Source organism: Sarcophilus harrisii, chromosome 3 (genome assembly GCF_902635505.1).
Source record: "Sarcophilus harrisii chromosome 3, mSarHar1.11, whole genome shotgun sequence".
Lineage (NCBI taxonomy): Eukaryota > Metazoa > Chordata > Mammalia > Dasyuromorphia > Dasyuridae > Sarcophilus > Sarcophilus harrisii.
In genome coordinates this window covers 37,344,088-37,370,761 of record NC_045428.1, presented here as the reverse complement: position 1 = coordinate 37,370,761, position 26,674 = coordinate 37,344,088, and the positions used below count along the sequence as shown (strand labels likewise).

Here is a 26,674-nt window from a genome sequence, read left to right as displayed (position 1 = left end):
TCAAATGTGAAGTGTATGGCCAGATCATTTCTCCAAAAATGTGATATGGAAGTGTCTCTTAAGGGGGTTATCATTACCCTAAAATGGGCACAGAATTCAGCTATTCTGTAATATTCATTCATAATCCATCAGATTCCTGCAGAACAGGGTCAATATAACAGGAGAAAGTTACAGCGGAAATCCCGCTGGCTTGAAATCATGATGTTTGACTTTGGAGTCTGAGGTCAACAAATTAACATTCATTTCCATGCCCACACCATGTCTCCATCCTCTCCTCCCTTCACTCCCACAGAGAAGTGCTTCCTTTCCTACCATGCTCGTTTTTTTTTTCCTTGCTGAGAGCTGTTCATTGTTTTAGAATGATATGTGTGATTTCTTGGGCGGGGTAGGGGGAAGCTTATGTATACATTTTTTAAACAAGCTGTGTGCAATCATAGGAACTTAGTCTTAGTGATTAAAGACCTTACTAATCTTCAGAATCAATGACCTCTTTTAACTCATCTTGAGATATTCTATACTTATAAGCTGGATTTGTGGGCCATTGATTTTTCTGTGTTATCAGAAGATCAATCAAGCAGCAAACATGCCAGACTCAGTTCTTCTCCCTCTTTCTTAGCTCACCTGATTAGTTCACCAGCTCAATGATCATTTCTACACAGATAATGCCCAGATCTATGCATCCAATCCAGGTTCTCTTCTAACCATAGTCCCACACCATCAGATATCCATTGGACATATCCTAGGCCATACTTGACAAATCCAAAGAGATAATATGTTATCTTTCTCCCAAAATTCCCTTCTTCCTGATATTCTTAATATAGTTAAAGCTTCAGGTACCAAATCTCACAAATCCTAGTGTCATTCTTGATCCATCATTCCTCTATTATTGGTGGGTTTTTCCTATCCACTTTTTGAGTTTTACTTCCTGAAACATTAGAGTCTATATCTGTGTATCAATAGAAGGAAGAATCAGGCCTTCTTTGGATCTGATCAGTATTATCTGAGGTCAGGACAGTATCTAAGGTACTGTGTCCTTCAAGGCACCCAAGAGGAGACCTAGAGAGAGCACCGAGCATGTATCTGACTTAAAGTGTACCCTCATCATTGCCCTCTAGGTCTGAGATCCCCAGGCTCCAGATTCCTAGTTGGGGTGACAGTGACATCATTATAGGCTCTAGGTATCATTGGCTAGACCTTGACCCAAACTTCTCTCTCTCTGCTTCTGGTACATGGCTTCAGACTCCACACTTTTGTGGTTTTCACTAGAAGTTGGATACTTTGAGAAAATTGTGTGTGAACTCCTCCCCCAAACCTAAAGCCTTCTTACCATTTCTTCATGCAGACCTGGGCTAGCAATATGCCTTATGGTAGTTTTTCTATAGATTTAATGATTACTATTTTTTCCTAGTTTTCTACTTTCCTTATAATTTTGGTTGCATTGATTTTGTTTGCGCAAATTTTAATTTAATTTAATTTAATACATAATTTTATATTTTTAATCCTCTCTATATCTTCTTTGGTCTTAAATTCTTCCCCTATTCATAAATCTAACAGGTAAACTATTCAGTGCTCTCTTAATCTGCTTATGGTATTGCCTTTTATGTGTAAATCATGTATCCAATTTGACCTTATTCTGATACAAGGTATGAGATGTTGATCTATACCTAATATCTGCCATACTGTTTTCCAGTTTTCCCAGCAGTTTTTGTCAAATAATGGAGGCTTCCCCATAGCCCCTGTTGCTAGAATTTTCCCCTCTAAGATTTTCCCTTCCCTCCTCCTCTCTCTGTCTCTTTGTCTCTATGTGTGTGTGCATGTGTCTCTATCTCTCTCTGTCTCTGTCTCTCTCTGTATGTCTCCATCTCTTTCTCTGTCTCTGTCTCTTCCTTTACCTTATCTGTATAGATATAGATATAGATGTGTATATATGTGTATATATATGCACATATATAGTTCATACATATTATATATGATATATATCTTATTCTATGTCTTATTATCTATAAGCTATCTCCCCAATTAAAACATAACCTCCTTATGAGTACAGAATGTTTTTACCTTTCCTTGTTTCTCTTGTGTTTGGCTTATTACCGAGCACAATGTAAGAACCCAGTTCTTCCTAATTCCAATCCAAATGCACAATCCACCATGTTAACACTGCCTCATTATAGTGGATGCTATGTCTGGGGACAGAGAGTAAAATCTGAGTAGTTCTGCCCTCTAGGAAATTGCTTTCTCTCTGGGGAGAGAAAATCTATAATTAAGAAAACAGGCATCATATTAAAAGCATAAGTTATCTAGTCTTAAAACAGAGTAACGTGCATTTGAGGAACTGGTCATATTTATAGAATACTGTACTTACTTTGCTTATCAACCCTTGCAAAACAGTTCATCTAAAATTAGAACAGACTGCACCATCCAAAATCACCCTCAAATGTTTACGTAGGCAATTTTCCAGCCTGGCTCGCTAAACAAAGACACAGCATGTTACTGCCCATTTTCATTTGGGATTAATGTATTGATTAATGAATGAGAGGCAAAGTTGCTGCTCTGGATCACATCCTGCACAAGCGCCAGTAACAGTGCTGTAGCATTCTGATCTGTTGCCAATCCAGAGGTTTGATTAAATATGTTGATTTAAATGGTTCACGTCCCCGATAAGCGAATATGGCTTTAGTAAATGGTAGGACTTTCAAGGAATTCTACTTGGAGGTGGGGGAAGCTACTCCTTCCTACAAGGAATGTCTTCACTACATTACAGATGAAATTCAGCTTGAAGGAATGAGATTCTCTGCATTTCTAGAGCTTGAAGCTAAAAGTGGTTATCAGGAATATGACACTGTAGTGTGCCCATCAAAGTCCAAATATATACTCTTCCTTGATCTGGTCTAGACTAATGCTAATGTCAAGAATGAACTTGGGAGATAAGCTGATTTCTAAGAGATGGGTAACTCAACATTTTCATGTTGTTGGGAAGTTTCTTCTTGGAGCTCTAATCTTTCTCACTAAAAGATCTAGAAGATGTGAAATACAAGGAGACCATTGCAAAAAAATAGCAGATAAATAACTAGACTTGGAGTAAGGATAAACCTGGGTCTAAATCCTACTTTCATTACATATCCTCTCTGAGTCTCAGTTTCAAGATAAGGGATTCAATGACCTCCTATTTCCAAATCCATCCTAAGATCCACTGTCATATAGTAGGCATTTACAAATGTTGGTCCCTTCCCTTTTTATCTGTCCTCTCTCTCCCCTCACTTTTTCTTTCTATTGTTTCATTCTTCTTCAGAATTTCTTACTTTCCCTTAATGATGTTTTTCAAATCTGTGCACTTGTAAAAAATACACAGCAATGTATATATATATATATATATATATATATATATATGCACACACCTTTCTGCCATGTCAATACCATAACACAGAGAGTACCCAATGCATAACTGGGTTCTACCAGACTAAAGAGCCCCAGGCTCAACTCTTCTTTTCACCAGGGAGGTAGAGCAATTTCATTTTCAGAGCTAACAAATATTTACTCGTTTACTTTAAAAGTTGAGTTTTCCAGTAACAGCAAGATTGTATGATGATCAACTTTAAAAGACTTAGCTCTTCTCAGCAACACATTGATCCAAAACAATTTCAATAGACTTGGAATGGAAAATGCTGACCACATAAAGAAAGAACTATGGAGCTTGAATGTGGATCAAAACATACTATTTTTACCTTTTTTTGGTTTTCTTTTTTTTCTTTCTTGTTACTTTTCCTTTTTGCTCTGATTTTTCTTTCACAACATGACTAATATAGAAATATGTTTAAAATGATTGTATATGTATCAGATTATTTACTTCATTGGGGAAGAGAGAGAGAAGGGAGAGGGAAGGGAGCAAGAGACAAAAAAAATTTTGAAACTAAAAATCTTATAAACATTAATATTGAAAACTATCTTTACACGTAATTGGAAAAAATGAAATAGTATTAAATGAAAAATGAATATTTTCTATTGTCTTTAAAGAGACAATAAACCATAGAAGTGAGAATGTTTGAAATCTTTTTGGAAGATAAGGATTCAAACTAACAGTAAATATCAAAAGTCCCTGGTTCTGGTTCCTGAGGTCAGGCCATATTTGCTTTTCTTTCTGTTAAGCTAAACTTTTGCTTGGACTTTTTATCTGCCCTGCACACAGTATACATTATAAAATGTTTGCTGAATGAAGTTGAAATACATATATGCAAACATACTTCAATAGTTTTAAAGAACCAAGATTAAGTTAGTATAGGTACTTCCCCATCATCAGAAACACTCTATCAAGAAGCATGATAAATTTCTGGCTATGTGCCAGTCTACTGGCCCAGACACTATGATACAAAGGCAAAGATGAGTTTGCCACTCAGTTAGCAAGTATTCACTAAGCACTGACTATGGGCTAGATAGAGATTAGTAAATCAATTAGCATTTATTAAGAGACTACTATGTGTCAAGCATTGTGCTAAGCAATGGGGATACCAAAAAAAGACCCTTGCCCTCCAAGATCTCACATCCTAATGGTGGATACATCAATCAACTAATCAATAAACATTTATTAAGGACCTACTATGTGCCAGGAGTTGTGCTAAATGCTGGGCATAAAAAAGAGGCAAAAAACAGTTCTTGCCCTCAAGGAGCTTACAATCTGATGGAGGAAACAACATGTAAATAATATACAGAAGACATAGATATGTGTGTATATATCTATATCTATATGACTTTTTATGACCCCTTTTTGGAGTTTTGGAGTTTCCTGAGCAAAGATAATGCAGTAGTTTGGCATTTCCTGACTTTTTATGACCCCTTTTTGGAGTTTTGGAGTTTCCTGAGCAAAGATAATGCAGTAGTTTGGCATTTCCTTCTCTAGCTCATTTTACAGATGAGGAAACTGAGGCAAATGGGGTTAAGTGGCTTGCCCAGGGTCACACAGCTAGGATTTGAATTCAGATCCTCTTGACTCCAGGTCTTGTGCTCTCTCTGAGAGGGGAAGGCACTAGATGTGAGAGGGACTTCCAAGGCTTTCCTGCAACAGGTGCCAATGGAGTTGAGTCTTGAAGGAAAGAAGCAGAAGTACAGGGGCAGTTTCAAAGGCACAAAGATAAAAGGCAGTGTTGAGTTTGAGGAAACACAAGGAAGTTAATGTAGAAGAAAAGTAAAATATTGCAAAAACCATAATAATTGCTATCATTGAGAGATAAGCCCGATTATTAATCCCCATTTTATAGATGAGAAGATGGAGGTACAGAAAAACTAAGGGATTTGTCCAGGTGACAAAGCTAGTAAAATACGCTTAAAGCAAATCAAGCTCGGGTCTTGCTGACTCCATATCCTGCGATCTGTCCTCTGTACCTTATCCCCAGGTACCCTAGAAGCTTAGAAAGGTAGGAAGGTAGAAAGAAGGACAATCACAGATCCACCAGAGTATCTGAGCATTTTTGATGACTTAGAAATCCTTGTGATATTGAATCACCTATAGCTGATGATCCATGTGAGTCTAAAGGTAATGGGGAGCCACTGCAGCTCACTGACCAAAGAGAAAGACAGTCAGATCTATTTAAAAAAACATTCTGCTAGCTGAAAGACACATACACATGGAATGCAATGAGAGGAAACTTGGGGGAGGGAGGACAATGAAATAAGCTCCCAGTGAGAAAACTCCTCTCCCAATAACTCAGTCTTTGAGAGCTGCAGTGAGGAGAAATGGACCTGAGAAGTCCAGGGACCTGGCCAGATCATCCTGGTACATTCATGTACTCACATTTGTTAGAGTCAGGATTTCAACCCAGGTCTTCCCAGCTTTATCTACTACAAAACACCACCTCTTATACATATAGAGAAACATATCTATGTATAAGTGCTATTTCACCTAAGAGAGTTTGATCCAAAAAAATCATCAATACTTTATGATCAATATAATCACCAGTAAATGTGACAGTAAATGTCAAAATGTGAGCATCTTGGGCTCCATAATCTGTCCTAATTTCAGAGTAAAATCAAGCCTGGACCTATGAATATAGTGCTTAAAAGCCAGGAATATTCTACAGTAACAAAAAGCATTTCCAAGACAAATACAGTGGAGGATCTGTGACTGCATTGGTATGCCTTCCACAAAGGCAGATGGTAACCATATGAACATAGTTTTAGAAGAAAAGGAAACATTGCAGGGCAGCAGGTCCATCTCCCATCTCCATCTTGGAATCTCACACAAATCTTGCCCCCAGACTACAAAAAGACCCACAGGAGAATCTGTGTCCCACTGGGTGAAACCTCTACGAAGGACTTATGAGGACATGGATTTCATAAGAGACAAGAAGATTGGGAACAGCCATTGTGGAGAGAGGATTGATGTGTTGATTAGAAAGGAATAGAACATTTGCCATGCTACAATAAGGACCCAATCGAGATTGCACAATATCCACTTGTAATGAGCCCCATCAGCCCAGTATCTTAATTTCCACTCAGTAGAGTGAGGCAGAAGAAGGGGAGACTTATCCAAGTGTGAGTCCAGGTAAGAGATGATGAGAACATGAGATAGTGAGTGCTCTCTGAATGAAGTTAGGAAGACACAGATGAGAGATGTTGTGAAAGCAGAAGTAAGATTTGATAAAGATGCGTGGGATAAGCAAAGCAGAGGTCAAGACAATGCTGAGGTCACAGGTGTGTGTGCCTGGTACAAAGGTAATGCTTTCCGGAATTGTAGAAAATTGAGAAGAGAAAAGATAATGGGTCCGGTTTTGAATTCAGATGAGTTAGATATCAGCTTCTCTGTTTACACTGTAGTAGCCAAAGGGTTAAAGGAAAACTGCAGGAGAAGTGATAGAAGCCAGGACTGGAAATAAAATGTTTTCAAAGGCTAAAGAGTGAGGGAGAGAATGGAGAATGCTCTGGCAGGAGTTGGCCCAGATCCAAGTTTGGGCTTTGGAAATATGCAGAAATTAACCTTGCTAGCTTGACATTCTGTTTGGGATGCTCTGGCATCGTTATCTGCAAACACTTTCTTTATCTCATCAACACAAATGCAGACAATTAGAGTACTTAAAGTAAAATCTCAGACCAGACTCACTGAGCATCAGCAGAAAGGGGGCTCCTACCCAGAAGACCCTAGGAAGGCAAACCACTATGGAGGTCACAGTCAGGGAAGCCATGTGGTGAAATGACACAATATGGTGAAAAATGTTACCAGAATAACAGAGGAATTTCCACCATGGGGCTTGGACAGTATATATATAATGGGGGTCAGTTACATTGTAATAAGAATTAATAGATAAGAGAGGTGGAACACCTTGGCCCATTGCTAAAAATAGCCCCTATGGAGGACCAAGGAAGCAACGATATCAGAGTGTGGTGGGAGTGCAGAGACCAAAGGACATGTCTGACTAAATACAGAGTCTTATATTCCTGGGAGAAATTGAAATGTGAGTAGTGATTGACACTTTGAGCTCCTTCCTTCTCCAGCCCAGCTGCTACAACAAAGCCACATTAGTCAAAAAAGTACTTAAGTGAAATCTCATTTTCTTCTAAATTTCTCCTGACTCAGAATATGACTGAGGTGAACAACATCAAGGGGCAGCAGTAAATGCTTGGATATTCCAAAGAGATCCATGATCTCAAGGAATTGGGTCTCCTGGCCCCGTACAGCAATCCTTCTCTTCTTTCCAATACAAAGCTTTTTCTTCCTATACAAATCCTACCAATATGCTTCCACACCTCGGTTTGTTGAATATATCCCAAATCAACAGGGTTCACTGATAGGTCATTTAATATTTCATGGATACCAGTAACAGTAATCAGATTATCCATCATGTTACCCTTTACAATGGCTCCATGACAGCCTTCCTCCTTTTTAGATCTCACATTTCAGTTCTGATGTCTTTGATGCCATTTCTCAGAATAAAAGGAATGTAAATTTGGAGAAGAGATATTGCTGGTCTTCAAGTCCAAATCCCTCATTTTAAATAAGGCACAGAACTGAGAGAAGTCATTATTGAAAATGTGCCAAAGTTAATAGTCTATCACACTATCTTTTTGGTGTCCTTTGGTTCCCCTGATATTTTGTGACCATCTTATGAGAGCTTCCTCTTCTCCCCTCCTCTTCATCTCATGTCAGTCAGGCATCTTCCCCATCTCTCTCCTCTTTCACCCCTGACCCTCATGAGGAGGTGGCCCTTCTCATTGTCAAAGTAAATGCCTCTCTGAAGACTTGCCTATTCCCTTCTCATGTTTTCATCAAGGATACCCTTGATAGGTGCAAAGACCGTCATGACCTCTCATCTAGACTGCTGTAATGGCATCCTAACTGGACTCAGAACACCAGTCTTTCCCCTCTCCAATCCAAGTGATATTGCTAAAATATGAGTCTCTGGGATAAAACATAATTTTACTTTTATAGCTTTTTGAATCCTTCATGATCTGGCTCCAGCCTCCCTTTCTAGGTTTATTACATAGTATTCCTATTATCATACTTTATATTCCAGTGGCCTCTGCTATTTCCCAAGAATCAAGGGCATTCTGTCCTCCATCTTCAGGCTTTTGCATAGGCTGTCTCAGTACCATGTAATGATGGAAGGTTGATTAAGTAAATTAATCAAATTTCCCCAGTGCACTTAAAGTGACTTTGACAAGGTAGAGATTCATGTCAACTGAATCAAATCAATCAAAGGCATCTCAACCAGTTGTGAAACTATATGTGACATCAGACAGGAAGGTTTTTGGACTGGCTGAAGAAAATTGGTCATGCTCTAGTAATTAGCTGCAAATATCTGTCCAAGAAACAGACATATGGGATTAGGCAAGTATCTGTGTGTAGAGAGGAGACATCTCTAAGAAGAAATCTCTTGGGGTGGGATGAGAGGGGAGAAAAAGAAAGAGAAAGATGGGGAAAAACAGAGAAGCAGAGAAGAAGAGGGAAGAGACAGAGAAAAAGAAGACTCGAATCCAAAAATAGAACAGACTTTGGGGGATCAGGGGAAGAATGTTTTGTGCCAACTGTTTTTACTATAATCCCCATTTTCTAAAAATTACATGTTAAAAATTACAAGTACATTATATAAGCTGACTAAATGATTCTGAACTGATAAATGTGGCAGAAAGCACACTGATAGGTACTTGGGAGACATCCAGGATTAGGAAAACACCCCCCTTATTTGAAGATAGGCACACAAATGCATTACTGATGGAGCTGTGAATCAGTACATCCATTCTGAAAATTTGGAATTATGTTAAAAAAAAAAGTAACTCAAATACCCATATCCTTTGAACCATGAAATTCATCACTAGGAAAAATACTACAAGGAGGATATTGATAAGAAGAAAGTCCCCATATTCACCAAAAAAATTTATATTAGCACTTTTTGTGATAACAAAAAATTGGAAACAACATAGATACTCATTGATTGGAGAATGGCTAAACAAATTGTGGTATATTAATGTAAGGATTTATTCTGTGCTCTAAGAAATAATGATAATGATGAATATAGAGAATCATGGAAAGAATTACATAAACTGATGCAGAGTGAATTAAGCTGGGCAAAACAATATACACAGTGATGACACTTTAAATGATAAAAGCAACAAAATAATCAAAAGTGAATGTTGTATTACAAAGAACAAGCATGGCCCCAGAGAAGAGGTAGGAGAAAACACTCCAGTGCCCACTCCCTTGCAAAAGAGAGAGGTGTGAAATACTGAACATATTTTAAGACTTTCTCAATATATTGATTAGTTCTACAGGTTTGTTCTTTCCTCTCTTTTTTTTTTTTTTTTTTTTTTTTTTTTTGATTAGAGGGGTGGCTCTCTGGAAAAAGGAAGAGGAGGAATATTGGACAAAATTCTGTAATTGTAAAAACAATATAAAACAAATGTTTCATAAAAACAAAAGATATTGATAAAAACTTATTTCTTTAAAAAAAAGGACAACTTGGAATCCTTCAGAACTACATCTAGAGCCTTGAGGGGATGGAGTAGACATGCTCAGAAGATCTGACTAATTAGTGAAAATAGGAACTGAGATAGGATAGTTACTTTAGATCATCCTCTCCACCTTTCTCTCTTTTTTTTCAACACTAAACTCATAAGCTGTCTCATACACAAGCCCTTTCTTGACTTCATTATTAACTATGTGATCCTTTTGAAAAAATTTAACCATTCTAGGCCTCAAGCAATAACCTGGTTCTGATCTATTCTTGTCTTCTATGTTTTAGACAGACTGCCGTGCCATCTTGGTTGACAGAAAGTGGGCTCACACTGACCAAACGTTGAATATTTTCACAGTCCAGGCATGCTTTATATAAAAGGACATCTTGAATTATTCTGATAAACATAAGCAATAGAAAAGTCCATGTAAAGGGCAGTCAGGTGGTGCAATGGATAGAAGGGCCTGCCCTGGAGACAGGAAGCCCTGAGTTCAAATAGGACACTTACTAGCTGTGTAATCCTAGGTAAATTACTTAATCCTTTTTGTATCAATTTCCCCATCTGCAAAATAAGCTGGAGCAAGAAATGGCAAATCACTCCAATATCTTTATCAAGAAAACCCTAAATGTGGTCACAAAAAGTCAAACATGACTATAATGACTAAACAAGATTAAAAACAAATGTAAAGATCCATGGAGAAAATAACTCTGCAAATAAAATTTGATCTTAATTTTTGAAATATAAACAAAAGTGTCAGCTCCTAGAATGAAATCTTTGGTTATACTTTGTGAAGAAGCCTGGGGACCTTCCAGCCCATGTTCATTTGCAGAGCTCTAGGGCTCCTGTACCTACAGACCAGAACTGTAAGTGCCTGCACATGGACTTACCTTATGTTCTTCTTTCATCACCTGTTCAATGAGCTCAGATTTCATAGGAGGTTTGGAATATTGGCCCGAGAGAAGGCCATGTCCTAACTTAGCCCTGGAGTAAAGCACAGAAACAAATAAATAAAACAATGAACCGCCAGGTTGTCATCCTCTCCCCAAATTAACACCACATTTGACATTTCAGCCAGTAAAATGGTTATCCCATTATCTAAGTCTCCAGAGCCATGACAAAACTTATTTCAGTCATTTACTTCTGACTGCTAGGGAATCTTTCCAATTCTACTCCAATTTTTCTACCCTCCCCAATAGAGACCTGGCACTTACATCTGTGTGTTGAAATCCTGTGTTGGATCTAGAGGAGAGTAGTCAAATATCCTTGCCAAGTTCCCCACATACCTAGAAATAACAAGAGAACAGCACCAATGTTGGGGCAGAGGGAACAGGAAACCAAAATAAAGGGAACACATTCTCGCTAAGACCTCTGAGATACTTCCCTACTTGGGTCACCAGGATACTAAGGGCTGACTCTGTTGTCAAACTTAATCCTAGGGCTGATGGAAAATTCTTTTTTCTTCCTGGGCCACCCTGCCATAGCAGCCAAATGCTAGGACAACACTCTAGTCTTGGGTAAATATTTACATCACCACTCCCACAAACACCCCGACCAACAAATTCTGACTCAGGTATTGTTTCTGGCGTCTCCAAATTATGTGCTCTTTCCACCTTGTCCTGAAATACTCCAGAATCCTCTTGGTCAATTAGTTTCTATATCCACAAATGAGCTAATGTTGACCTCTTCTCTGTGAGATGTCCTTGATACTTCTCCCAATAATTTTGTCCTCCATGTAATACATTTACACTGTTCATTATTCCCTACTTGTCTAAACGTTTTAGATAAGCGGCAAATGAAAGACCTGGTAGAAATCTGTCAGCAGGATCAAAAAGGCATTAGATTCAAAGTCCAGAGTGGATCCAGATTCCAAATTCAGCAGCCCAATAGCTCTCAGATGGGACACCAAAATTATTATCCTTTTCAGATATTTTAGTAATAATAAAAATAGCTACCAAGTATATCTCTATTGCTTATAACTACCTCTGACTCTGGGAAAGGTGCTTGACTTCCCTGAGCCTTAATTTCCTCAACTGTAAAGTGATCTGGGTGAAGGAGAGCATTTTTTTCAGCTTCAATCTCTATGATTATCTGTGTAGTAGTTCAAGGCTTACAAAGCATTTTAGAGACATTATCTCATCTTATCCTCATAACCACTCTGTGAAATAGGTGCCATGTGGGAGGGGATGAGACCTGTAATAGTAACAATAATAATAGGGGTAGGGACTGGATATCCCATTTCAGTGATATAGGGAACTCCCAGTGAGGAAAGTTCCTCCACCAAGACAAACTGGAAATCTTAAAAGGTTTCTCAGGCTGGTGAGAGGTCAAATAAGCTCCTCAGGAACACACAGTTATCTGTGGGGTAGAAGCAGAACTAATACCCAGTTGCCTGATTATCTACCATTTGTACCTCACCACCTTTTCTAGCTTTAATTATCACCATTTTACAGATGAAGGTGTCATTCCAGCCATCAAAGTGAAATTTAGGCCTTATGGCCAAATAATTTTAAAGGGTTTTTTGTGTACTTAGAAATACTTGGAGATTCACCTTTAAATTGCAGAGAAGATGCTGACCTACAGCAGCAGAGGGAATTTCCTTTTCATCTCATCTATACTCATTTAAATCACAAGTTCACCCCCTAACTCCTACTCCTTAAGTATTACATAATTTCTAATTTCTAGCTATAGATAACTAAGTAGTACGGTGGATAGAGCAATGGCCTGTGAGTCAACAAGATTTGTATTCAGATCCTGACTCAGACACTAGCTGTGTGACTTTGGACACCTATGCCTGCCTCTGGTTCTTCTGATGTAAAATGGGCATAATAATAGCATCTATCTTTCTTACAGGGTCACCGTGAGGAATGGATGAGAAGAAGGGTACCAAGTACTTTGCAAACTTTAAACATTTGCTGATATTATTATCCTAGTGATTTTAATCAGGGGGGAAAATCAGTTTTTCATCTCCACAACCCACCTCTAACATTGTTCCTATGAAAGGCTGTGTCTTCAGATTTGATTCCCATCAGAAATTAAAAAAACACAGATTGGGACAGGAGGCAAGCAGAGCAACAAGGAATCAGGTTGCCATTCTGGGCTGTGCCTGTGTCACCTAATCTTACACTGACTCACTCTTTCTACTTACAGAATGCAGTTGCAGCTCTTGGGCTAGATAGAGCCTGTTTGGCTGGCATTTGGGACAGGGAGGTGGATGGGGAAGAGGGAAGCTGGAGAATATTGGAAGATACCTTGTCAACAGGAGAAAAGATGGAGAGGAGAGAATCAGAAGAGCAAGGTGTTTCTTGTTTGAGTTATTCAATGTTCATGGAATCACAGATCAAGAATTGAGAGGGATATCAATAATCAGTGAGTACAACCCTATCATTTACAGACAATGAAACTGAGGCCCAAGGAGACTAGGACACATGATCAAAACCACATAAGTGGTATCAGCACTTGGACCTTCCAATTCTAAAGCGAAGGCTCTTTCCACCTTACTCTGTGATCTTAAAAGCCTTAGGAAGGCAACTGATATGAGTCTAAATTCACCAAAACCAAAATTAACTAAAAATAAAAGAATGTGAAATTTGGGAAGGGGAATAAAAATTGCATGCAAAAAAAATGCAAAAGGTGTCAGTTATTAAATTCTTCTGAATATGAAAAGACTTAAAATTGTCTAGTTTTGGAATCTGAAAAATCATTCTATTCACCAACAAAAGAACCTGATTTCATAGGATCAAAGAAAGATTTAGAACTGGGAGGGAATACAGAGATCTTCTGTTCCAACTCTCCCATTTACTTCTGTTTGAGATTAAATTAAATAAAAATTAAATCTTAGCCTCTAAGAGGACACTCACTAGAGTTAGTTTCAAGTCCTGGAGCCTGAGTCACAGAGTAGTCACCAAAGTGAAAAATGAAGGTGAGAGGCAAAAGGTAAAAAGTAAACGAGTTCTGAAAGATCATCTATGCTCTGGAAAGCCTCTATCCCCTCCTGCCCAGGAAATATACAATCCATGCAACTGAAACCTCAGAAGACATGTATAAAAAGATGAAGGATGAACTAAGAAGAACCAATAAATCAATCATTAATTGTTTACTATATGCCAAGCGTTATACTAGGCACCTGTGGGAAGAAGGAAGGAAGATGCAAAGACAAAAATTAAATGGTCCCCACCCTCAATGAGCTTTCAAAAGAATTAATTCACAGGAGAGGTACAATAAAGCAGGTCTGAAAGACTTGGGAATTCTCAACAATGCAGTGGCCATCTTGGTTCTGCAAGAGTCCACCATGATATTGATATATGATATCATGTATATACATAGTGTGCCCAGCCTTGCTTGAGGCTATATGTTAAAAGAGAAAGAGAAATGTAGATAGATATGTAATATTATATATAGAAAATACAATAGATATGTAATACATATAGGAGATAGATACATATATACACAGGAAGATAGAGATATAATTATATAGATATAGATGATACGGATATAGATACAGACACTTCAGGAAGCTTTGGACTATTTTTAAGTATATATATTTCAAAGGGGGATTTGTAAGTAAATTTATCTACTTATAAGGAGAGGGTTTCTTTCAGGTATGATTTGGACTAGCCAATTCTGTGATTCTGTGGTACTGAGCCATAACATTTCCCAAAGCAAACCTCTCATCTCGGGAACATCACATCAATGTTTCCTAACCACTGCAGGCTACTGAGTTCCAAAGGCAGCAATTACCTGATCTGCACTAGAAAACAGTCCAAGAAAGCCAGAAAAGCAACATGTCTTTGTGGAAAATGCACTAGGGGGGAAAAAACTCTTTTCCTTCATATGACTTCTAATTAAGGACATTTAAATTTCAGGGGAATAGAGTCTTTGTTCCCCATTCTCTCTGCATGGAGAAAAGAAAAATAAATAAATAAAAACAGCAGGCTAACAGCTTCAGTAACAGATATAACTAACCTGGAGTGAACAAAGTTTTGCCCCAAGGTACCAATATCCCTTGAGAGCAAGAACTATTACGCTTTTGTCATATTCTCAGCCTTAGCCTTAGGATAGTGTCTGGCACATAACATATATTTAATAAATGACTTCTGATTGCTCTTTTACAACTTACTTTATGGCCCTCTACCATATTAAAACAATATAAAGCAAAAGTGCCCACAGGATACCATTATTTTAATTTTACTTTCCTCCTAAACCTTGCAGAGCAGGGGAAAGAGCTGGATTTTCTTCTGGTATCATTTCACTCGTGCTTAGACCAAAGATAGTATATACCAAATTTTTTTCTCTATCTCAAATTAATTTCAAAATTCATCTCTAGTTGCAGCTTTCTTCATCAGAACATAAATGAAGAAAGAGCTTCACATGTATATAATTTTTAGAAAACTGTCTAAAATGTAGAAGAAACACCATTCTAGAAATCTGTCTGAAGTCCCCGCCCCCAGGCTCCAGAAACAGAGCCAAGTGTAATTCAACATGTTTATGAGGGACCAGAGATAAGATTGGGGTGTGAGTCCTAAACACAGACAAGACATGACACTGGAAAATCCATTCTCTGGTAAGCCAAAACTTACATTCTCTGAAATTCAGGGATGCTGAAGATGGCTTGCATGACCACACTGAGATAGCAGCTGTTTCCCAGATTCCTCATCCCCGTGTATCCAGAGCCATACATGGGCTTCAGCTTCATTCCCGACTCCTGAATGACTTCCCACTCACTGATCCTGGGTTTGACATCATTGTCCCGTGTGCCATTCTCCGTCTAGATGCCAAATTATTAAAGAAAGATAATTTTAATGGCCTTCATTAATTTGGGATCATTAAGGACTGCTAATAGGAACCTGACCTTATCTATCTACTCATCCAGTCTTTCTGGGATTTTCTGCCCCTTGAGTGGGGGAGGAGAGGAAGAAGAATAAATAAAGATGAAATGGCCAAACCAATGAGAATAGAAGCATCAAAACAAAAGAATAATGTAGTCTTTTAGTAACAGCTTACTTTGAGACTGGCAAAGGATTTTGCCTATTATTGTCTCATTTTAATCTTTACAATCTTGAGAAAGAGATGCTAAAATTATTTCCATTTTCAGGTGCAGAGACTGAGGCTGATGGAGTTTAAAAGACTCTGACAATTTCAGAACTCTATGCACTACATTACCAAGATGCCTCTGTTGATCCTAAGAGTATCAGATTTGGAATCAGAGGACCTGAGGTCAAATGCCAAATCTATTGCTCACTACTCGCCTGAAGTCACTTAGCCTACAGGAGACTCAGTCTCCTCACCAATAAAATGAGAGGGTTAGTTCAAAAGACTTCTTTGGTTCAACTAATCCTCAGGTTCTTTACCATGCTGGAGTCCTCAGGGCACAATCCTGTCAATGCCTTTCTAAACTAGAAAACCCAAAATGAAATACAAAAGTTCAGATGAGGTCAGAACACAAAAAAAAATACTACATTCACTAGATCTCTTGTCTAAGGAAGATATTTCACCATCACTGCTTTTTTTAAGCAGTCGTAGAATAAAAATAAGGCAATAATTCTCCATTAACAATCATATATTTTCTTGTGATCTGCATCAGATAGAATCTCTATTTTTTTAACTTTTTTGAGTGAAGACAGCTTGATCTTGTCTTGAGATTTAAGTATGTTAAAACTCACAATTTCACAGACCATCTTTTTTTATTATCATATTATTCTTATTATTAATTATTCTCTTATTACTCATATTATTATTTAACTTTCCAGGGAGTAAGGTTCTCACCATAGAAAGGGAAGATTCTATGTGCAGATTCCACTGAATCAAAAAGGCCATCTTCAAAATTCAAAACTAAATACTACCAAAATTCAAAATTCCTATTCATGTCACAAAAAACAAATTTAACTTTTAAATCCAAAAACAAGTCAGATTCCAATCACCCACAACTGTAAAATAGGTCCTCTGCTTTCTCTCAGAGTCTCTTCCTCCTTTCAAGATCTAGCTTTAAATACCAACTTCTGCATGAAACCTTTCTTGAATCACTTCCTCTCCTATCAAGGGCTACCTGCCTCTCCTAAGCTCTACCTTCCTTGTTTTTATTTGTGTTTATTGCCTTTGGGTGATTCAGAATATATTTATATGGGTTTTTGTCTCCTTCATTAGAAGCTGATCTCATTAACGATAGGGACTGGTTTATTTTTTGTACTTATTTTCCCAGTGCCTATGCTTTTGAATTGATGGATGGATTGACCCCACATATTGGATTTGAAAACAAAAATTATTAAAATGTCATACTTTGCCATAATGAAAGTTCACATAAGAAAAATATTGAAATTAGATATAATAATCTCATGGTCACCCCCTTTCTATCCCCTACATTGGAAATTAAGGTGTAAACAAAGATAATCATTCTCACCGAATGCATCTGAAGCATGTCAATCCCAAAATGTGCTAAGTGTTTGGCTAAATGTGGATCTAAAACAGACTCCTCTTCTTGGAAGGAATAAACATCTGCAAAGGGAAAAAAATTTACAAGTATTAGGATCAATATAAATTTCACTGATTTTTTTTAAAGACTATCTCTCCCAGGTTAGAAGGGCAGGAGATATTCACAGGGCTGATCTATGATTGTCACCAACTCTCTGACTTGTTCTACTTCTAATCTGGGCCAGTTTTTCAGCTCCTTTGGCAATATGGTGGCCTCCCTCCATCCCACCTCCCCACCCCATTCCCATGAGCTCCCTATGTATCGATGCTAGACTCGGTGTGGATACCAAAGCCCACTGTAGCTTAGAATTCTGAAACTCAATTTCCATTCTCTAATAACAAACCCATGCTCGGCCTTCCTTCATTAACGACAAAAAAAAAAAAATTCTAAGAAGCATGTTCTAGACCTCAAGGAAAAGGTATTAAAAATTGCCTGTGACTATGCAGATATTCAGATATTTGATTCAGCTAATAGTACAATGGGTACTGAACCCGAAGTCAGAAACACCTGAATTTAAATCTGGCCTCAGACACTACTAGCTATCTAACACTAGGCAAGTCATTTAACTTCTGTCTGCCTCAATTTGTACAACTGTAAAATGGGGTTAATGACAGTACCAGCCTTACAATATTATTGTGAGTATCAAATGCAATATTTGGATTTTATTTTTAAAAATTTAGCATATAATAGGAGCTGTATAGATGCTTATCCCCTTCCTGCTTTCCCTTCCCACAGTGGTAAGAACACTTCTCTGTCTCCATCTTGTGTCTTTCCCTTTCTCCCAATTGCTTCTTTCCATATTTCTTTTCCCCTCTACCTCCTTCTTCCTCTTCCTCAATATCCTTACTTTTCTAAACAAAGACAAATTTTAATTTTTTAATAGAATTTGAGAGCTGGGAGGGCAACGGCCATGTCATCCAACCAGACCTGAAAGGAGTCTCTATTCCAAGACTAAAGACAAGTGGTCATCCAACTTCTGATTGGAGATCTCTCTGCTTTTCCAGGTAGCAGAGACCCCTTTTGAACAGCTCTAACTCTTAGAAAGCTTTTGGCTTTTTGTAGCTTCCAGTTGTTGCTCCCACTTTTTCCCTTGGGGACCAAGCAGACTAAATCTAAGCCCTCTTCCAAATAATAACTTTTCAAATATGGTAAGGAAGACAAACGGGATCACAAAGAGTCAGACAGGACTGAAATAACAACAACAATCTAAGAAAGAAGCAAGGTGAAGTAGTCCTGCTTATATGGCACACTGGGTCAGAGGCCCGGTTCAAAACCTGGCTGTATTTACACTTATTGACTGACTGATATCAGAGTGAAAATCATATTCCTTAGATTATCTTCAAATAAAAAGAGATAAAGCTTAGTTTAATTCAAGAGACAGTGTGTGGCGTATACAGACGTGAAGTTGCATTGGGTGAGACTGAGGTTCAAGTCTGAAACATTTGAGTTATATGACAATGGGCAAGGAACTTAAGCTCTTGGGCCCCAAGCACTAGAGTGTCCCTTAGTGTCCTAAGACTGGTCATTACAAAGAACCCAATCTATGTTGGGAGACAGAATTTCTTCAGTGGGAGTCCCTTATATAAAACAAGTAATAGATCCAGTGAGAAGAAGAAAACTAATACTAACTAACGCTAAGCAAAAATAAACTTAATTAAAATGTTTGTGAAAATAATTTTTTCTCTCCTGACCCTTTTCCCGACCTCCCCCTGCCCTAAAATCTCAGGGGACAAAAGGTCCCAGAAATGTAACAATAAATAGAGATGGCATTACACTCAATATTATATGCTCTTTGCAAAGCACAAATTAATATTCCTGAAACTTTCCAAAAGAACATTGTACACAATAACAACAAGATTATGTGATGATCAACTGTGATGGACTTGGCTCTTTTCAATAATGAGGTGATTCAAGGCAATTCCAATAGACTTGAGATGGAAAATGCCATCTGCATCCAAAGAGAGAATTATGGAGACTGAATGTGGATCAAAGCATAGTATTTTTACATTTTTTGCTGTTGTTGTTTGCTTATTTTTTTTCTTTCTTGTGTTTTTTCCCTTTCGATCAGATTTTTCTTGTGCATCATCAAAAATATAGAAATGTGTTTAGAAGAATTGCACAAATTTAACCTATATTGGATTGCCTATTGTCTTAGCAAGGGGAGATGAAGGGAGAGAGGAAGAAAGGGAGAAAAATCTGGAGCACAGGGTTTTGCAAAGGTGAATGTTGAAAACTATCTTTGCATGTATTTGGAAAAAATAAAGTATTATTAAAAGGTTAAAAAAAAGAAAGAAACAGGTTTTTAAAACTATTAAACTGTGTGTTATTATTGAATGATTAAGATGTCAGTATGCTAATTAGTTTGAGAACTAAACTCTCCCCACTACAATTCCCAACAATCGGTCCAGAACTTGGAAAGTACTAAGTTAGATGGATTCAAAAAACTTTTTTTTTAAAACAAGTGAAATTCCAACCTTTATTTGAAAGATTCCCAACTGGAGGAAGAAACTCAGAGACCACTAGTTTACCCCCTTCATTTTATAAATGAGGAATCTGAGATCCAGAGAATGTATGTGGCCTGTCCAGGGTTACAGGGGTAATGAGTGATATTGCTGAGATTTGAGCCACAATTTGCTAACTCCAAAAGCATCATTCTCTCCTTCCCAGCAAGCTGCTTCTCAAATGACAACACTTTCTTTCCATTCTTTTTCTTTTCTTCTTTTCCTTTCTTTTTTGTTTCTTTCCATTCTTTTCTTTTTCTTCCTTTCTTTTCTTTTTTTCTTCTTTCCTGTTTTCTTTCTTTCTTTCTTTGTAAGACAATTAGGTTAAGTGACTTGCCCAGCGTCACACAGCTAGTAAATGTGAAATGTCTTAGGCCACATTTAAACTCAGGTCCTCCTGACTCCAGGGTTAGTGCTCTATCCACTGTGTCACCTAGCTGCCCTTACCCTGTCTCTTTCAAAATCTGAATGTGCCATTGTGAGCCTCATTTTGGCTCTCCAGGCTGGATTCTATATACTCTTCATTTTAATATTGGGCAAAACTTGATTTCAGAACATCAGGTTATATTCAAATTTACTTGGGGGTGGAACGGGCAACATTAGAGGATATTGTTAGGAAGGAAACAAAGTGCCTATCTTCTCTAAGAAGAGTAGCTGCGGGATTCTCCAAAATGTGAAAATAAAAAAGCTGCCATTGAGTATGACGCCGCTTTCCCAAATCTCTGAGAATCTCTAGCAGTCAACCTGGGATAAGAAGAGTGCAGGCCCAAATGGGTGTTGGTCTGAGGCAGCAGGAAACAATAAACAGAAAGGCACAGGATCAGAGACTTGGAGCTAAATAGGCCCCTTTGGAGGTCAGCTAGTCTAGCCCCTCAACTACAGAGGAGGAACCTGAACACCAGACTTGTGCAAGATCACAAAGTTTGGATTTGAATCCAGGAATTTAAACATCTAGCCCATGGTGTCTCATATTAAAAATCAAAAATGAAGATTTGAGAGGGTAAGACAGGAGAAATAATAGAAGAGCAAGAAAAGGTAGAAAGGAACATGTCCAATTTGGGGTCTGGGAGATGTAAAAATTGAGGTACTGATAACAAACGTGTCATCCAAATGCTTGAAGTTAGGATAATTAAGAAGACTGGTGATGGGAGATGTTAAAGTCTGAGAAGCATTCCCAATGAGAATAAAGAGGTCACCAAGTAAAGCAAGAAACTGTGACCCAAATGCTCACCACAACCTTGGGAGGCAAGTTGTTATATTTACCCCCATTTTACAGATGAAGGAACTGAGGCAAACAGAGTTTAAGTGACTTGTCCAGTGTCACAGATAGAACTTAAAAGGAGATCTTCCAAAGCCAGAATGGGACAAGTATGCCATACTTTTTCTTAAACGTATACATCTAAACATATATATTTATACTTTTGGGACCATTTTTTCTACTGTAAGGAACTTCCTGATGGGCAGACTCCCTACATGAGTACAGATCAGCAACTTGCTTATAAATTATAATCTTAGAAGCTTCCTTGGAGTATTGACATTTTAAGCCATTGACTTGAGATCACTCAGGTTAAGGATCAGAGAATAGATTTGAACCAAGATCATCTCAACTCAACATCCAATATCCAACAGTTTACAGCTCTCTGCTTTTGTTGCCCTCACCCCTTCCCCCAATTCCTTAAATCCCAAAGCTTGAAGGACTCACCTGCTCCATCTGGAGTGATGGTTCCCAACTTCACTGCTAAAGGGTAGCCCATTTCTTTGTAATGGTCCAGCGCATGCCCGTTTCCCCCCATGTTGTCAAAGAACCACTTTCCACAAAGAATGGTACCATCAGTTAGATTCAACCAGAGGTTCTCCCGCAAGTCACATTTGGCACACTTCCAGCCACTGGATAGACACATTAAAAAGAGGGGGAAAAAATGTAACAAGTGAATAGGAAACTAGAAACAAATTATATGTACGTGCATAGGAGGTTGGCTAAACAAGTCATGGCACATTTTAAAAAATGGGATATTACTGCACTATAAGAACTGATGAATGCTGAGAGGCACAGGAAGACTTCAATGAACTGATGCACAGAGAAGAAAGTAGAATCAGGAAAGCAAGGTACACAATGACCTCAATAACATAAATGGGAAAAACATCAATGACCACAAAACAATCAGAAATGAATGCTGGGAAATTACAATGATCAGCCTTGTTTCCAAAAAGGAGATGCAAGGAGACACCTCCCTCCTTTCTTTGCAGAGGTAAGGGGGGACAAAGGATGTGGAAACAATTTGTATAAATCAGACCTTTTCAATGTGTTGTTGAGTTTTATTTTTCTCTTTTTTATTGGCCCTCTGGAAAGAGAAGGGAATGATTTTTTTTTAATAATTGCTAACCCTTTTTTATAGCGTTTTGAGGTTTGCAAAGCATTTTCCACATATTTCCTTATTTGCTCCTCACCACAATCCTGTGAGATAAGTTCTGTTATTATTCCCATTTTACAGATGAGGAAACTGAAGCTTGGGAGTAGTGAAAGAGACCAGCCTAGAGTCACACAGCTAGAGAAATAATTGGGGCTGGATTTGAATCAATCAAAATCTTCCTGACTCCCAAGTCCCATGCTACACTATCCATCATGAACACTTCAAAGCAAGGCTTCTTCAATCTGGGATCACAGAAGACTGGAAAGAATTAGAATCCAAACTTTCCCTCCCCTGAAACAGGATTCTCTCTTCATTAGCACACCCTACTAGATGCCTCAAGGCCGGCTCCATGGTACTAATTCCTTGCAAATGGAGAAGGTGTCCGGAGCATTTTAAATTTTCTTTTCATGGAAAGATGATGTAGAACATGGGGCATTCCTGGATGTCCTCTGGGGAATGACTAGGTGGAAAGACTGAAAGTCAGTGGTCAAAAATGCTGCCTGAGGTCAAGAGTGTCAGGTCAAGTTTTAAAATAGAAATGATCAAATCAGCATCTGTTTTTAAAGCCTTAGAGGGGAAATAAAGGCAGTTCTGAAATATTGGCAATAGAGAGAGCCATGTATAAATGAAAGACTCCCAATACCTAACAAATCTGACTTTTTAAAAAGTTTCATTTGTAGGGAACTTCCAAGTGTGAAAACCTTTTCTGCCGATAAAGAATGGCAAGTCATCTGTAACTGATGATCTTACAGAGCTTCTTCCACAACTGAGAAATAAAAGTGACTCACCAACAGTCACACATCAAAAATGTGCCTGAGATAGAAACATAAGCCTGGGTCTTCCTGAAAAGCTGGCCCTTCTGTCATTATGCCATGTTTCTTCTCAGTCCCAGTTTATTAACAATGCTTTGCTACATTCATTCAATTCACATTTGGAATAAGCCTGTTAGACTAAATCAGAAGTTTTTAACCTGGAATCCAGAAAGGTTTTTTTTTAGTTTTGATAATTATTTCAATATAATTAGTTCCTTTTGTCACCTTATATATTTTATTTTATATATTGAAAAACATTATTCTGAAGAGTTCATAAGCTTTGCCATAAGGATCCATAATAACAACAAAATCAATAATAATAATAACAGCATTTCTATATATAGCATTCTAAGGCTTACAGAGCTTTTTGATCCTCATAAAAACCTTGGGAGACAGACGTTATTATTATTCTCATTTTGTATATGAGGAAACTAAGGTAAACAGGTTAGATGTCTTGCCCAGATAAATAAATCTGAAACAAATCTGTTAGACTAAAACAGAGGTTTTTAACCTGAGGTCCAGAAACTTTTTTATTTTGATAATTATTTCAATATCATTGGTGCCCTTTGTCATCTTACATATTTTATTTTATACATTTAAAAACATTTTCTGAAGTTCATAAGTTTCAACAGACTGGGTCCATAATAACAATAATAATAATAATGATAATAATAATAATCACAGATAGCATTTCTCTATATAGCACTCTAAGGTTTACAAAACTTTTTGATCCTCATAAAAACCTTGGGAGATAGATGCTATTATTCTCATTTTGCATATGAGGAAACTAAGGTAAACAGAGGTTAAATGTCTTGCCCAGAGTCACACAGATAAATAAGTGTCCAAAACCAAATCTGAACTTTCTAACTCCAGGCCCAGCACTCTATCCACTGTACTACCTAGCTGTTATAAAATAAAAATGGATTCGAATCCTTAGAGCAGATGGTCTCTGGGATCCCTCCCAGCTCTAAATCTGTGATGCTAATTCACACAATTTTTGTACAATGTGACACTGAGATGCAAAGACAAAAATGAGACAGTTCTAAGCCCCCATCAGAGGGGCTTTGCTGCTTTAATGACTCCATTTTTTATGACTTTTGTAATTGTAGAGTTTTATACAAAATAATGGGTCTGTTCCATTAACCCGAATTTCACTGGGGGAGTCTGCATGTATACAATTAAATACAAAATATATAGCAAGTAATTTCACCTATGCTATGAAGGGGATTAGGGATTCCCACAAGGTAAAAGTGAAGGGGGAGAACATTGCAGACATTGGGAACCACTTTGCAGATGCAAAACAGAATGATAATTCATGGGGAAAGGGGAGAGAAGATGTTCCCAGGAACAGGTTAAAAACAACCCTCCGAGGACTGACAATTTCTAAGGTATGACCTGGGCTTGCTACAGTTTAATCTAGACTCCTTTTCCATCTATAGAAATGTGAAATGAGAAAGCTACTAAAAGGAAGGACCCTCCTCTTCTCAGTCTTCTGCCAAAGAAAGATAACTTACATTCATTAAATTATAGTTAGTAACTCAGGAAAGGGGATTTATACATTTTAGAAAGAAACATATGAAAAGGGTTGAAACAAGATGGGTTTTCACTTAAAGTGAAACTACAGCTCTCCTCCCACAATTCCCCTGCACATACACCCTCTGATTCAGATGGCCTGGACAACCGGTGACTTCCCATACAGCACATACCAGGCTCCCTTGCACATAATGGGCACTCAATAAGTAGCTAGTGAATTGAATTCTTTGAGCATCCCACGGAAGAAAGGTTTGGGTACCCTTGGAAACTAAAGGCGGAACGTGAACGCTGTAAAATATACATTCCGCGTAATTGTTGGCAATAGAGAGGTGCCTGGTGGGTGCGATTAGGGTGCGATGCATAACCAAAGAAGTACTCCAGAGGAGAACAGGAGTCAAGGACACCACTGAGGACAAACATATGGAAGACCGTCTCCCCCGGCTGGTAAATGTGCCTTGGGAAGCCAGACAGGACAATCAGGTTGATTACCTTTACTTGGACACAGCCTCTCCAAGCTTTGCAAGCATATGATGTAGCAGATGGAATGAGTTATTTGAAATATGGAACAAGACCTAGGAGTAAGGTTTTTTTAATCCTGTTTTTTTTTTTTACATTTTAAAAAATGTTTTAACTTCTTCCCAAGGCCCAAATCTGATCATGTCACTCCCCGGCTCCCGAGGATCCAATACCTAGTGCACTCTGACACCCGCCAGCCCTGCCAGTCTTACTCCTCCCTACTGTCGATCAATAAACACATCAAGATAACTATGTTTCAGATACTATGTTAGGATGCTGGGAATACAAAGACAAAGGAGGAAACAATCCCTCCTTGCAAGTAGCTTACATTGAAATGAAAGGACACCTATAAATATAGAAAGAATACAAAGATATTACATTTATATGTACGTAAATAAGTATATGCAGAATAAATAGAGAGAGGGAAAGTACACATAAACACAAAGTTTATTAACCAGCAGTGTAGGTGGGAAGGCACCACCATTGATGGAAATCAGAAATGGGTTATTACAGAAGGAGATGCTTTGATATGTGCCTTGAAGGAAAAGAGGGACTCTTTGATGTGGAAGTGAGGAGGAAATGCATTCTAGGCAGGGGCAAGGGAGGTGTGTAGATAGGGGGATGAAATGTCATCTGTGAAGAACAGAGAGGAGCAACCAACTAAATACTAATAGCTAGCACTTATATAGGACTTACTGTGTGCCGGACTCTGTGCTAGGTGCTTTATAAATATTATCTCATTTGATCCTTAACAACAATCATGAAAGGGAGGTGTTATCATTATCCACATTTTATAGATGAGGAAACTGAGGCAGTCAGGTTCAAATGACTTGCCCAGAGTCACACAGAGCTAAGAAATGTCTGAGGCTGGAACTGAACTCAGGTATTTCTAATCCGGGCACAGTAGACTATGCTCTATATTAGCCATAGTTACTCCAACACTTTTCTCTTTGAATTTGCAAAAAAAAAAATCCCTTCTCTCTAGAATGCTCCCCTTTTCTCCTCTCTATCACTAAGAGTCCTTGTATCCCATTAAGACTCAGCTCAATTGAAGCCTGCCCTGATTTCCCCTAGCCCCTCCTTCCTTAGTCCAAGGCTTTTGCCTTCCTAAATGTTCTTGTGCGTGTGTTAGGTCTCCCCAGAACAATGTAATCTCCTTAAAGGCACAGACTATTGCATTCCGGACTTTGAGTCTCCAGAGTCCAGTATAGTGTCTGGCACATAGTAGGTATTTAATAAATGCAGGGTCCTTTTCATTTTTGTATTTATATCTCCAGATCCCAGTTTGATGCTTCACTCCCAGTAGGGATTTAATAAATATTTGCTGAATTTCAATTAATGCTAATGAAAACAACTTGATTTCTTAATTTTCTTAATGTTTTTAAAAATTAAATTAAAATTTCTTAATAAATTTTCTTAAATAAGTTAAATCTCACTCCAGCCAGAATTCCTTCAGTATCCCTCATTATTTTAGGATGTTTCCTTCATCCAAAGAGCAAA

The 26,674-nt window shown here is 38.0% G+C and overlaps 1 protein-coding gene across 2 annotated transcripts in view; it reads right to left on the bottom strand.

Annotated features, from left to right (window-relative positions):
- Positions 1–26,674, bottom strand: part of USP13 (ubiquitin specific peptidase 13) — a 126,307-nt gene that overhangs the window by 31,654 nt on the left and 67,979 nt on the right. For both annotated transcript variants that reach the window (XM_031957707.1, XM_031957708.1), the window contains 5 exons: positions 21,605–21,789; positions 17,330–17,424; positions 15,513–15,700; positions 11,148–11,219; positions 10,824–10,917 (listed from right to left, as the gene is read on the bottom strand). In XM_031957707.1, the coding sequence (XP_031813567.1) occupies positions 10,824–10,917; positions 11,148–11,219; positions 15,513–15,700; positions 17,330–17,424; positions 21,605–21,789 (634 nt within the window). The remainder of the gene's footprint in view (positions 1–10,823; positions 10,918–11,147; positions 11,220–15,512; positions 15,701–17,329; positions 17,425–21,604; positions 21,790–26,674) is intronic.